Source organism: Zeus faber (genome assembly GCF_960531495.2).
Source record: "Zeus faber genome assembly, chromosome: 2".
Classification (NCBI taxonomy): Eukaryota; Metazoa; Chordata; class Actinopteri; order Zeiformes; family Zeidae; genus Zeus; species Zeus faber.
The window spans coordinates 49,719,303-49,732,539 of record NC_137189.1 but is presented as its reverse complement, the minus strand read 5'-3'; the positions used below and the strand labels follow the sequence as shown (position 1 = coordinate 49,732,539).

At 44.1% G+C, this 13,237-nt stretch overlaps 1 protein-coding gene across 1 annotated transcript in view; it reads right to left on the bottom strand.

Moving 5' to 3' along the window:
* Positions 1–13,096, bottom strand: part of mdn1 (midasin AAA ATPase 1) — a gene marked incomplete at its 5' end in the record, with an annotated part of 79,840 nt that extends 66,744 nt beyond the window's left edge. The window contains 13 exons of the mRNA XM_080019069.1: positions 1,734–1,846; positions 2,580–2,675; positions 3,230–3,311; positions 6,234–6,418; positions 7,167–7,281; positions 7,800–7,903; positions 8,223–8,354; positions 8,433–8,642; positions 9,555–9,747; positions 10,151–10,258; positions 11,153–11,377; positions 11,937–12,163; positions 13,001–13,096. Coding sequence (XP_079875195.1) covers positions 1,734–1,846; positions 2,580–2,675; positions 3,230–3,311; positions 6,234–6,418; positions 7,167–7,281; positions 7,800–7,903; positions 8,223–8,354; positions 8,433–8,642; positions 9,555–9,747; positions 10,151–10,258; positions 11,153–11,377; positions 11,937–12,163; positions 13,001–13,096 — 1,886 coding nt within the window. The remainder of the gene's footprint in view (positions 1–1,733; positions 1,847–2,579; positions 2,676–3,229; positions 3,312–6,233; positions 6,419–7,166; positions 7,282–7,799; positions 7,904–8,222; positions 8,355–8,432; positions 8,643–9,554; positions 9,748–10,150; positions 10,259–11,152; positions 11,378–11,936; positions 12,164–13,000) is intronic.
* Between the last annotated feature and the right edge of the window lie 141 nt (positions 13,097–13,237).

Here is a 13,237-nt window from a genome sequence, read left to right as displayed (position 1 = left end):
AAGGCAGTGGATGAACCCACTGAACCAAAAGGTTCAACGTGGCGGTGCGTGATTCCCGATGTACATTTCCACTCGTTTTCAGCAGAGAATCAATGTGTACGTTTTGAAGGCGTGTCTCCTCCCTGAATATACCATAATGCCGTTTTGGATCGATGGTGTGTTGGTCCAATGTAGAGGGTAAATGTTGGCATCCGACCAGACGCCTGATGCACAGAGCGCACGGTGGGGGGTGTCCCACTTCCACACACTGAACTCCGTGGCATGTGGGAGGGTTTACATATAAAGCCGGACTCCACGCTTTATACAAGTAGGACACTGGAGGCTTGTAAACAGAGCGCGTCCGAACGGTATAAAATCCCATTTCACGCTGGTAAAATGTCATCTTCGGAAGTGAATACAACACGTATCTAACTACACATTTTCTTCTGAGCCCAGAAAGACCAGGGTGTCATAGTCTGCAGGAGCGATGAATTTAATACTTTTTAAGACAGATAAAAGTTTTTTTAAGACCAGTTTTTGGACGACTCATCTCTATTATTCAATTAAGTATTGCAGGCAGGTATAAAGGTAAGTACCATATATGATAGAATATAAAAACAGGGCAGGTTATGGACTGTTATTATAAATAAATAAGTAAGTAAGAAAGTAAGGTTTATTTATATAGCACCTCTCTAGACACAAATACATCGCAAGTATGTATTTGTAAGATCAGCCACAACATTAAAACCAGCACTAATAACACTAATACTGTGTAGCTCCCCCTGGTGCCACCAAAACAGCTGTGAGGTGGAGGCATGGACTCCACCAGACTCTGAAGGTGTCCTGGGGTATCTGGCACCAAGACGTTAGCAGCAGATCCTTTAAGTCCTGGAAGTTGGAGGTGGGGGCCCAATGGATTGGGGATGTTGTTCCAGCACATCCCACAGATGCTCCATCAGCATGGACACTGTGAGCTCCCATACGCAGCAAGCTGCCATGCACTGTGTGTTCTACACCTTTCTATCACAGCAACATTCACTGTTTCACCACTTAGTGCTACAGTAGTTCTTCTGTGGGATCCAACCAGACAGGCGGGGCTAGCCTTCACTTGCGGCGCAGCGTGCAGTAAGTGGTTTCCTATTGAATCCACTGTTGCAGCTCCACGCCACGTCATGTCAGCCGCGCAGGGTCCGTGCGGCATTTCTCTATTTTTGCGAGAGGTGGATTTTATTATTTTATTTATTTATTTTTAACTGTGCATGGCTACACAGCCTCTTAAATAGGAACAGGAGATAAAACTACTCAGAAATGTTTTTGTAAAGAGTGCAAACAATCAAGGTGTCCAGTTGGAAAATAATCCCCTGAGATGGCCCTGTCCGTTTGTATTACAAACTTCTCTTGAGACACTCTCTAGTGTTGGGTCGTTCACGAACGATCCAGTTCTTTCGTAGGAATAAAGGGACACGAATCTCGCTGGGTGACAGGCCGTTTGCTAAGTTTCACACTTTGTCGTCCTGTTAGTTTAAGTTGCCGTCTCCTGCCGCCGCCAACTGTTCCCCCATCTACGTAAGAGATCTCCTCAGCTCCTCCCTCGCTGGGAGGTGCCCTGTCTGAAAAGGAGCGCACCCACTGTCCCGTCAGGTTCGCAAAGGCGCGCACACACACACCACACACGCACACGCAGATCATTAAAAAATAAAAATACTACCTCCTCCTAACTCCAGAGGCGGTACATCATGCGTCCTGCTACTTACACCGCCAGCTGCACCACTTGGCTCTGCCGCCGCTCCAGCGTGGCTCGCCCCACCGCCGCCTCCAGCTCCGTCACAGAGATCCCCGGTTGGTACATCTGGCAGAAGTGCTGGGCCTTCAGGGAAAGAATAGTATATTGTTTTATATTGATATTATTAGTATTTATGTACCAGAGACAGTTCACATTAATCCACATTTTCTACAAATCTTCTATTTCAAAAATATGCCGCTGTGTTTTGATCCAAATATTGCTGAATTGGTCTCATATGCTGCTCATGTTCATGTTGAGGGCCACCTGAAAATATTACAATATTTATGTGCTAAATTGTCGTTATTTGGATACTATGATATTAGCTATATCGATCATAAATAGCAAAATCTGAATTCAGTAGAATATTTGGTGATGACTCCGTTATTGTGAACTTTCCCTGTGGTGCTGTGGTGCAAACACAGATTTAAAATAACTATGAACCACAGAGCTTTGAAAGGAAAATAAGCTGTTAAAATGACTTTGAGAGAGACGGAGGACTCTCTAAAATATAGAAAGAATGGATTCGGAAGAGACCATTTTCAGTGGAAAATTAAACTCGCACCAATTTTACATTTGTATGTGTAATTGATGTTTTAAAAAGGTAAACGACGTAGCGTTCTGTTATGCCATGAAAACTAGGAAATCGTATCAAGGTAGAACTTCAGCCAAACCCAAATTGCAAGAGATCTGAAATGTTGTAGTCGTTGACCTCAGATAATTAGAGATGAGCTGAACACAGTACGTGTGTCAGAGAGAAGTGAAACATTCAACATGTATGCACATTCAGCCGGTTTCAGTTCGTAGATGATTAAAATACCTTTTCTTTGGAAATGTTGAGTTTGCTTCCGATGGCCTCGGCCATTCGTAGTCTGACCTCTGAGCGAGAGAGCATGGCAGTGAAGCAGTCCAGCGCCTATCGGGGTGAAAACACGTTCCAATACAGCCAGACCAGTCAGAACACACTAAAGATGAATATAATATAATAATACCCGGACAAAGGGATGTAAAGCTCTTACTACTTTACTAATATAGACTAAGACAGTTATAAATACTAACTTAAACAAATTGTGATTCTCGACTGCTTCACAGAAGACATGACCTGGTATTTTATTTAGTTGTGAGAATGGCATAAAATTCTATTTTGGGGTTAGTTTGGGGTGTAGAACAATTTATGAAAAATTCATGAAAGTGTTATTTTTTGTCAACAAACGTAAATAATTACATTCCAAATATATACATATTACATTGATAAATGAACCATGGAACGAGGAAACAAATGACTAAATAATCAAGCATATGAACTGCTGATATAATTAATGAAGGACAGGACTGACTGCTGCTATTTCATGTCAGTCGCGGTTCCCATGACGATGTTTGTTTGTCTGTTTTTACAATCCACAAGATAAAAACAGAAGCTTTAATTATCTTTATGGTCATTATTACAGTTTCAGAACAACGAGGCGTCACCTCCTGGAAGACGTTTTGTGCTGTCGCTGATGAAGAGTTGTCAAAGTTACTGCAGATCCTCTCACACCACTTCAGGAGGTCCCTGTGGGGCCAGAATATTAATATAAATATAAACAACAACATTAATAACAACAACAATAATAATAATAATAATAATAATAATAATAATAATAATAATAATAATGCCAGACGTGATAGTGCTTTTCTAAGTACTCAACAAATGTTTAACATAGCAGAAATATAAAACAATGGAGGGAATAGCCGAGTAGAGGAATTTATTTTTCTATTTATCAAAGAAGACTCTACACAGTGTTGATATAGCACAAAACAAGTCTAAGAAGGTTTATAGAGCTATGGAAATGTCCCCGTTGTGGGGATAATAAAGGTTTATCTTATCTTAGATAAAGTGAAGTAGGGTTATAGAGCTATAGAGGTAAAGTAAAGTAGGGTCACAGAGCTCTGGAGAGGTGGTATTGACTATTCATTCTTTCAGAATGTATAACAGTCCAAAGATTTGCATTATATAACTGAAATACAAAAAAACATTCAACTACCGAATATCACAATATTACTATCACCAAAATCCCTGACAGCAATAGCTTAACAATATATTGCACAGCCCTATAATGAAGTATGAAGACATAAAAATCAGAATAGATCCAAATATATGAAATAGATACAAAAATAATGGTGCACCACAGCAGTCAATGCTCTTTAACTGCATCTTTTTAAATACCCTAATGGCCAATTTATGTGTATTTGGCCCCGTTTTATATATGTATAGAAAACTACTATGCAGTAAAAAAAGGCCATGGAGGGTCATACATGAATAACAGGCTCCACATGTCCAGAGATTCAGAAATGCCTCACGTAAGTTGTGCTCCATTAAAATGACTTATATTGAACTAGATGTGGAAAAGTATTAATGAATTAAAAAAAATAAATAAAAAAAGGCAAAAATGTCGTTCCCCAGCGGCGACACGTCGAGAACAACTCCCCCCAGCAACCGTGAACTTCTATTCGTAGCAGCAGCTGACCCACATATACGCTGGGCTATTAACTTGTGTGACAACGAATTGAACGTCTAAGTTAATTGCATTGATCCATGAAAATAATGTACACACTAGTGAAGTGGAGAGTGTGGTGTGAAAAACAGATACATTGATTTACATCCATCTACTGCCTCTTCTCCCAGAGTCCCACCAGATGCTATAATAATAATAATAAATTTAGCTGCAGGCAGCAATACACCATTATCAACCAATTACAATTTTTCGAGTTCCCATGGAACACAGCATCAGTTGATGCAAGCGCTCGTCTTCACATCAGCCTTACGTCGAAAACGAGTTACAATTTTCAGAGTTTCCATTGAACGCAGCACCGGCTCACATAACGACACGGCGACGTGATTTTTCCGAGTCCTGGTGACGCGCAGAATGATGACCACCAGTCAATACACTTGTTGCATGTTGTGACTTGATCTGGGCCTTAATTTGTTCCAAGCTGCGGAGCTGTGGCTCGAGCCGCGAGCTCCGCCTTCTCCAAACAAAACACATAATGAGTAGAAATAGTGAGTTTTTAGATTATTTTTTTAGGGATGTACCCGACTTGGAGTTTTGTCAGTTGAGTCGGATTCGGATCCTTCTCCGATGGTACGGACGACGCGCGCTAGCGATGCGGCGGAACAGTGCGTTTGTATTTAACGCCTCCTTACGGAACGAAATGAAGGCGCATGGAACGGAACCGTGCGTAACGGGGACACTTTCTGTGAGTCGCCCCCTCTCCATGCGTTACGCTCAGAAAATTATCTTCAGGAGTCTACGAGTCGCGCCCCGCCCCCCACACCGTTTTAGTTGTTGTATTTGGAGGGAACGGGGCACGGTGTCGGGGCGCACGGAGAGCCGTGTTCCACTCACCCACAAAAATATATATTTATGATTCCCCTTATTTATAACACCTCATTAAAATGTCATCCCTGTGCATTTCTGACTTCTATCTGTTTTATCCTGTTATTGTAATGCAGACCAACTGACAAAAAAACTAAATGTCTGCTCGACTTGAATCTCAGTTGATCGACGGGTTTCCGACTGATGATTTGATTCTTCCGCTTTTAGGGGGAAGCTCTATTATCTTTTATTTATGTTTCCTAATTGAAGGAATGGCATGGCAGCATAAGCCCCTCCCCCTGGTGCGTTCTGTGCATACATCCGTGACTTTTTTTCTCCCCCCACCTCCTGATTTACAAATGAAACACCTTGACTTTATCCTAAAAATTAGAAGGTCCCTGTCTACTTCCTGTCAGGTCCCTGTCTACTTCCTGTAGTCCACAGAGTCCTGCCTCACGGAAATCACTCTGTGTGGAAGTTCTCAACAACATGCTTTCGTTCAAACGGATTCAACACTGCATGTCCATCACACACATTTCATCAACTTTTTAAGCCTTTGGGACTAAAATAAAACTGACACGATTTGAACCCGTTGCTCTGGAGCTGCAAGAAAACTCCATGTGTGCATGATCTTTGGTTTCTGACTTTGTTCATTTTTTATATATTTTTTTTGAATACTAAATTCCATTTTTGGTGGATTTCTTTAACATCCAAACTACTGAATTTAAAGTCATATAGTGCTTTAGAATAAAAATAAAACACTTAAATCTGGCTTTATCTGCCAATAATAAACTGTTTTGTGGTTTAACATTGAACATAAACTGACAAAACGTGTCAAATCTCACAAATACTCAGTCATCAGCAGAGTTTAGGAAATATATACATGCAAAATAAATAAATATATATATATTTTTTTTAGGGGTTTGTGCAATTGATGGGTCAAAGGGAATTGTAATTATTATTTTAATTATGGCCATTTCTGTCAGAGTGGAACTCAAAACGACACATTCAACAGATTTCATCTTCACCGTTAAAAAGAAGAATCACATGACGTGGGAACATTGAGAAAACTGATCATTGCCGAGATGATTTGATTGTTCAGTGACATCAGGACTGACCTCAGAGACAGGGCCCTCCCCTCCAGGACCTCAGTGCGCTGCTGCTGGGGGCCCTCGGGGGCCTCGGTGCCGCCCCCCGGTAGAGCGGCGTCCTGGTCGGGATGCCTCTCCCCGGTCAGCTGGCAGTAGATGTCCAGGAGACGCTCTGAGACCACAGTCAGGCTGGGAAACCTGCTGATCAGCACCTGGAACAGCCAACAGGCAGCTTCAGCTCCCTCATTTAAATACCTCTCTACTTAAACACGTAGAGAGCTGCAACTACTCTAGGATAAATAGCACTTTAATCATTTTATCCAAATTATTTTAGTCCAGAATAAAAGGTTACAATTTGGTTAGTAAAATGTAAGGAAGGAAGGAAGGAAGCCAGCCAGCCAGCCAGCCAGCCAGCCAGCCAGCCAGCCAGCCAGCCACACACACACACTTTATTTTCCCTCCTCACGTTGTATACGGTGCTTAACGGTGGTGGGCGGCCGTGCTGCACCGCGCTCTACTCGCCGGTCCCCAAGTCGGGTGCAGAACTCCGAGTTTATTCTCGAAACACAGGGGTACTTTTTTTTTTTTTGTCCCTGGTCCGTGAACATGTTGCATGCTGCGGTCCGGTCCGTTGGGAGGCCATGCTCAAGAGCGACGTAAAAGTCGCATGAATTCCGCGGCATTTGACTGAGACTTAGGTCGCATTGCAGTAAATCAGACCTGGACCCGATTTACGACCACATATGAAAGTGTCCCAATTCCGAATTGAAAAAGTCAGATTCCATGGGATTTGTGCTGTTGATATTCTCACGAAAATAAGAAATCTGAGTCAGATACGAGAGGAAAAATAAATAAATAAATAAATAGATAAATAAATGGTGGTTTGCCCACTGTGGCCTCTGTGTGAACGCAGCCTTTAAATGTTGAATCCAGCCTCATCAGCGGGAACCTCGCTCTCACCTTCTTCAACTCGTCCCTCGTCATGTTTCCCATCTGCAGTTTGCTCCAGTATTTGTCCAGCAGGGCGGCGTGGCTGCTCTGAGGCCTGTGCCAGCTGCCACCGCTGTAGTACATCCTGAGATGAGGGAAAAAAAAAAAAGGAAAAAACCACTGAATTAAAAACACGCAGGACTGTGGAAGCTGCACTGCAGTAGCAGAGAGACGTATAAGAAAATAGAATAACAGAAAGAAAAGACGGTTTGAAGAAAGAAAATATTTAATTGGATTGGGAAATGATTATTCAACATAAGAAAATAAGGGAAATATCATGTTGTAATTTGGCGACATCTTTATACAGTATATCGGCTGTTTCAATGAAGAAAGATGTAGTAGAATAAAAGCCCCAATGCTAAAAAAAAACCCAAAAAACAAAAAACCTAACTGTGGTTTTTGCACTTTTAATTTTCTCATTTACATTTTCAAATTTCACTTCAATGTTTTTTTGTTGTTTTTTTATATAATTCTGCTATTTTGCTTAATCTTTTTTTTTTATATTTACTGAAATCCTTTGAGTTGAAATTCATATTTAAAGTGTGTATATAACTACATTTTATTTACATCATTATAATTATTAAAATGCTCTTCTTACTGTACCTTCTTGTTGCAAAGAACTGGAATCCAGGAGCGACGTCGATGGAATCCTCGCGTCCTGGGATCATCAGCTTCTTATTCTCCATCAACGGCAGAAGGACCGAGATCTAAAAAAGAGAAAGAGGATAAAAAAAAAAGTCCAAAACTTTAACTTCACAGTGCACCACATTTTCTCCTCACTTGGTCAAAATATAAATATTTTAAGTGTTTGTTTCAACGAAAAAACACATTTATCATTACTACTGAGAGATAAATGACTTTGAGTGATCCATACATATTTTCATGATTATCATTCTTTTCCCAAAAAATCATTAAAGATCAAATCAAATTTGACAGGTTTGTGGATTCTAAAATGTACAACCTTTGTCCACTACTTTTATTTAAAGAGTAATATGAATATATATATATATGAAAGTGTGTGCTGACCACGTCCAGGGGGGCGTGGTCAATGTCCTCCAGCAGGATCCAGTGTCCTTTCGACACGGCCTGGGTCAGAGTCCCCGGCTGCCACACGAACTTCCCTGGGATGTCGGTGCAGCGGTACATCCCCAGCAGCATCTGGAAGGAAAGAAAAACGACTGAAATAAGAATGGAAACACTGTTCGATTCCGCCCAGCGTCGGGTCCACCTCCCCACCTTGCTGTCCGTCTGATCGCCCAGCTGGACCTTCAGGATCTCCGAGGCTCGGGCGTGTCCGGTGACGGCCGCCATGAACTCCACCAGCGCCGTTTTACCACAGCCGATGGGTCCCTCCAGCAGCACGGCATTCTGGGACGCCACGGCCAGCGCAAGCCTCCTCAGGTTGCGGCACGTCGAGTCCACCAGCACCAGGTCCTTCGGGTTGAGCTGAGGAGGAGAGCAGCGTCAACAGGGAAACATCGACATCTGAATATTTTTATAATCATAGATTTATATTTCTATGATATTATCTCAATCTAATTATATTTCACAATTCAATGTTGGTGAGACGGCTCACGATACCATTCTATATCCATATTTTGACATTTTATACATAATGAGTTGCTGCCAACTGGTGAAGCTGGTACTTTCAGAAGGTTTTTATAGACAATAAATACTTGAGAAAGAAACACCAGTAAAGGGGATATTATGACCATTGATTAGAAGCGAGAACAGTCTATAAAGTAAAAAAAATTAAAAACAGTGTTACTATACTCAATAATAGGTTTATTCGTCACATACATATAAATACTTTCATACATATATGCAGTGAAATGTATGCAGTGAAATCGCTCCATAAAGACAACATTTAACTAAATCACCATATTGTGGTAACCTAAAACCCAGATGATAAACAGTCTTATCACAATATTGATATTATAACGATATTTTGCACAGCCTGGGGTTAAGGTAGACTGTTTAAAGGTGCAGCGTGTTGAATTTACAGAACAGACTCGTCAGAAATAGAATATTCATATCTATGTTTTAATAAGTATATAATCCCATGGAAATAAGAATCGTTGTGTTGTCGTAAACTTAGAATGAGACGTTTTTATCTACATAGGAGCAGGTATGCTTCACGGAGGCTGCCACGTTGCACCGCCACGTTGCACCGCCACGTTGCACCGCCACAGGGAGGGGTGTTCAGTGGGTTGTGATCTGCAACCTCACCACGAGATGCCACTAAATTCTATACACTGCACCTTTAAATCAGTTAAACTCAATAGAAAAATAAAATGCCAGTAATCTGCGCTGTGTGAACTTCACAGTCCCGCTCCCGCTTCCCATGACCCCCTCTACCTGCTGCGCCTCCCGCGGAGCCGTCCTGGGCAGCACCACCCCGCACACCGCCACCACGCTGGGGGACAGGTCCTCGGACACCACCTGACCCCTGGTGAACTTGTTGGTCTTCTCCTGGCGCCACATCACCGAGCCCTGGTTGGCCAGGACCAGAGCTTTCTCCACCTCCAGCTGCTGGGTCTCCTCCAGAGCCCTGCATCACAGAGATAATAATAAACACTAGTGCAAGGCTCTCACAGGGGATATGATGATTTAGCACCTCACCCCGAGTAAGTCTGACTTTCCAAAACAGCTATTAAAGCGGATTCAAAGGGTTTTGGGATTTTTACAATCATAACTCTACTTCTGGTTAACAGCCTTTTAATGGAAGAAATTCATTTGTTTTCATCTGTTTGCATGCAGAGAAAACTCAAGACATGTAGTCACTCAAACACTCAAATAAAATCATCATAGTACCCTATTTTACGTATTTATATATTTATTAATAAAAATAAATACATAAATAAAAGAAAACTAGCATTGTAGACTGTCCCGTCCACCTCCACTAAACCTAAACTATGGAGGTGATAATACATCCTCCATAGAATTAAACTTACTTTATCTTCATGTGCAGGATTTCATCGCTGGACAGCACCTTCCTCAGGAAGATGGTTTTCTGATTATCCGTCATGCGAGAGACCTGCGCGAGACAATGTGCAGTGTACCTGGTGGACACAGAGGACACCATATTGTTGTTATTATTATATGTTGATGAAACGCGCCCTTATTATCTTTCTCACAAGCTAAATGCATTAGTCGTTACGTTGCTGTAACAACATAAACAAACAAATCATGCAGCGCACGGCATATACTGGATTGGAGCTTTCCTTTGCCCGCATGGAGATTAAAGGGATAATCCAGTTCTCCAGAAATGTTCAGTTGTCCGTCTTACCCAGATTTAGACAAGAAGACCCTTGTTACGGGTTGTAACCCTTGTAACCCTTGTTACCAATTACGTCCTTGTGTGTCCAATCATAAAGTATGTGTGGAAGAGACGCTGGAAGGTGCATTTCCCTCATTTCACAAGAGCTAAACTAGCTGAACCCCTCAGCTGCCACACAGAGTTAGCACAGCACACAGGCAGTCGCTATCTCCGTTTTGGACAAACAGGAATAAAATTGGTGTAAATGTTCTCTTCTGCGTGTGGGTAAAAAAAGAGACAAAAAGTGAATTTCCCCCCAAAAAAGGGGGGAAAAAAAAAATTAAAAAAAAAAATAATAAAAAAAACACTCATCAATGCCGTTGATTACTCTGAGAAATGTGAAGCTTCTGAAGCCCGGTGAGACTGTACTGGGATTAGGGGTTGGAGAAATAACTCAGTGATTATAAATTACAAATAAAACCTGTTGCGGTGTGTTGTGTGGGTGCAATGGTTCATTTGGCCCCAGCGCTTGAACGCAATATGGCCGCAGGGTGACTCTGTAACATCTGTCCAGGGACCACAGTCTGGCACCGTTACTTATTAATGTACACTGTCCCTCCTAAATAAACCCAACTCAAAGAAAGAAAAATAAAAAATAAAAGAATCAAAATCTCCTGATGAGGACGCGGCCACGCACCCTCTGACCATGACGTCGCTGGTGAGCAGTTGCGACACGCAGGGACTCCAGTCCCAGAGCACGCGGAACTTGGCGCAGTCGCTCGCCAGGAAGCGCAGCGTGGCCCCCATGAGGTCGCGGAGCTTCATCCTCCGGGGGCCGTACTGCACGGCCGACGCCTCCTCGCTGGTGAAGAAGAGTCGCTGGAACACCGGCGGGGCGTCGTCGAAGTACCGCGCCGCGAACCTGGCGGAGGGGAAGGGAGGGGTCAGAACGAGGGGAAAGGGATCATTTGTTCAGTGGTTTTGTACCGACACAGAATAAACATAAGATATCACCGTATTGACCCGCTGGGGAACCTAGGGACTGGTGGCGGAGGCAGAATTTTACAATTCGGGATTATTTTAGGATTGCGTGCCTTCCTCAAGGGCACTGCGACACACTGTCGGGAAGAGCCGGGGATGGAACCAGCAACCTCTGACTACCAGAAAAAAAACACCAATACCTCATGAGCCGCACTGCCCTCCTTACGAAGCCATTACCAAACATGGTGTGACTTCCAACCTTCGAATAAACTAGAGTTTTGGTCTGAATTCAAATGTCGTATCATCATAACAGCTCAACACACCCAATCTGCCGTCACGTAATCAATAGTGTATTTTTAGGATAAAAAAGTTATTTCATCGTCCAATACGTTGGCCGAGGTACTCATGTATTTCCAAGGACAGTACGGTAAGCACGCGCAAGCACACAAGCAGGAGAGCGCCGCCCGATGCTCGGCGCGAGGCGGGCGGGGCCCACTTACGCCGTGGCGTCCGGGCTGACGCCCAGCAGCTTGCTGAGCGCCACGCACAGCCGCTCGTGCAGGTCGTGGTTGGTGCGGCCGCCCGACTTGACGCGCCCGGCGTTCCTCTCCAGCAGGTCCAGAACGAGGGGTCGCAGGTGGCGGGCGATCAGCAGCGTGTAATCCTTCTCCAGCAGCAGCTGCGCCAGGCATCCCAGGATGCACTGCCTGTCCTGCTGGTTCCATGTCTTGGGGAGGGGGAGAGAGAGCGAGCGAGAGCGAGAGAGAGATCAACTGTCAAAAGCGTCAGACTCACATGGATCTCGATCAAAATGTCGGAATTTAATTCTCCCCACTGCACAAATCATAAATAACACACGGCTCTACTGATGACTTGTCACATTATCTCATTGATGTCGCCACTCAGCGCCTGGTCGTCCTGGTCTCAGGGTTCTCAGCCCTCCTCCGCCCGGACGAGGGCTGAGAACCAGGGGACGGTTCCGATGTGAAATGCGGGCCTGAGACGCCCTTTTGGGACTGTATTTGTGCGACGCTGAGGTCGGCGTCCGATCCGCAGCTTCCGATTGGGCGGCGGAGGGGAAGGCGAAGGGAAGGGTTAAGCTGGAGTTGTCCTCCGATCCAACTCAGGGCTGATGTGAGAAGGCTGTTTCCACGCTGCATTCAAATCCCTTGGAATTTTCAGACTCTCCCCCCTAAACGCAGACCACCCAAAACCATGTCTCGATCTGTACTTATAGTAGTCAAACCACTGTACTCCCAGCTGTCAGACCTGGACTACATCATCAAAATAAGCCCATGTCGCATTTCCAACAGTTTCTGATTTGCGAAAGTATTATTCTACCTGTGAAAAGAGGAACAATGTGAATTTGATGTATCTGTATTTGTATGTATCCCACGCTGAGCCCTCAGGACCGGGTGTATTTCAAAAACTATTGTGAACTCGACCTGCCGCGGCTGTGCGGGGTCCTATCTCCGTTTCGGGGGGCATGTAAACACACACCGGGGGAGGGGGACCGCACACTAAGCCGACCACGGCGCGTCCGAGGCGGGTGGGAGCATCCTACCTGCTTCGCCAGAAACGGGCTCAGCTCGTTGTGGCCCCTGTCAATGTGTCTGGATATGACGCCCAGTGAGGACAGGCTCAGCTCGAGGTTCTCCATGGCACCATCGGCCGGTCGCCTGTGGACGCGGATCTACGTCTATTCGGGCCGTTTACTGGGCGAACGGCATCGCTCGGGAAACCGCGTCGCGCCACAACATGTGAAGCACGTTCCACCGTCGCCGTTAAAAAACCCTGCGTC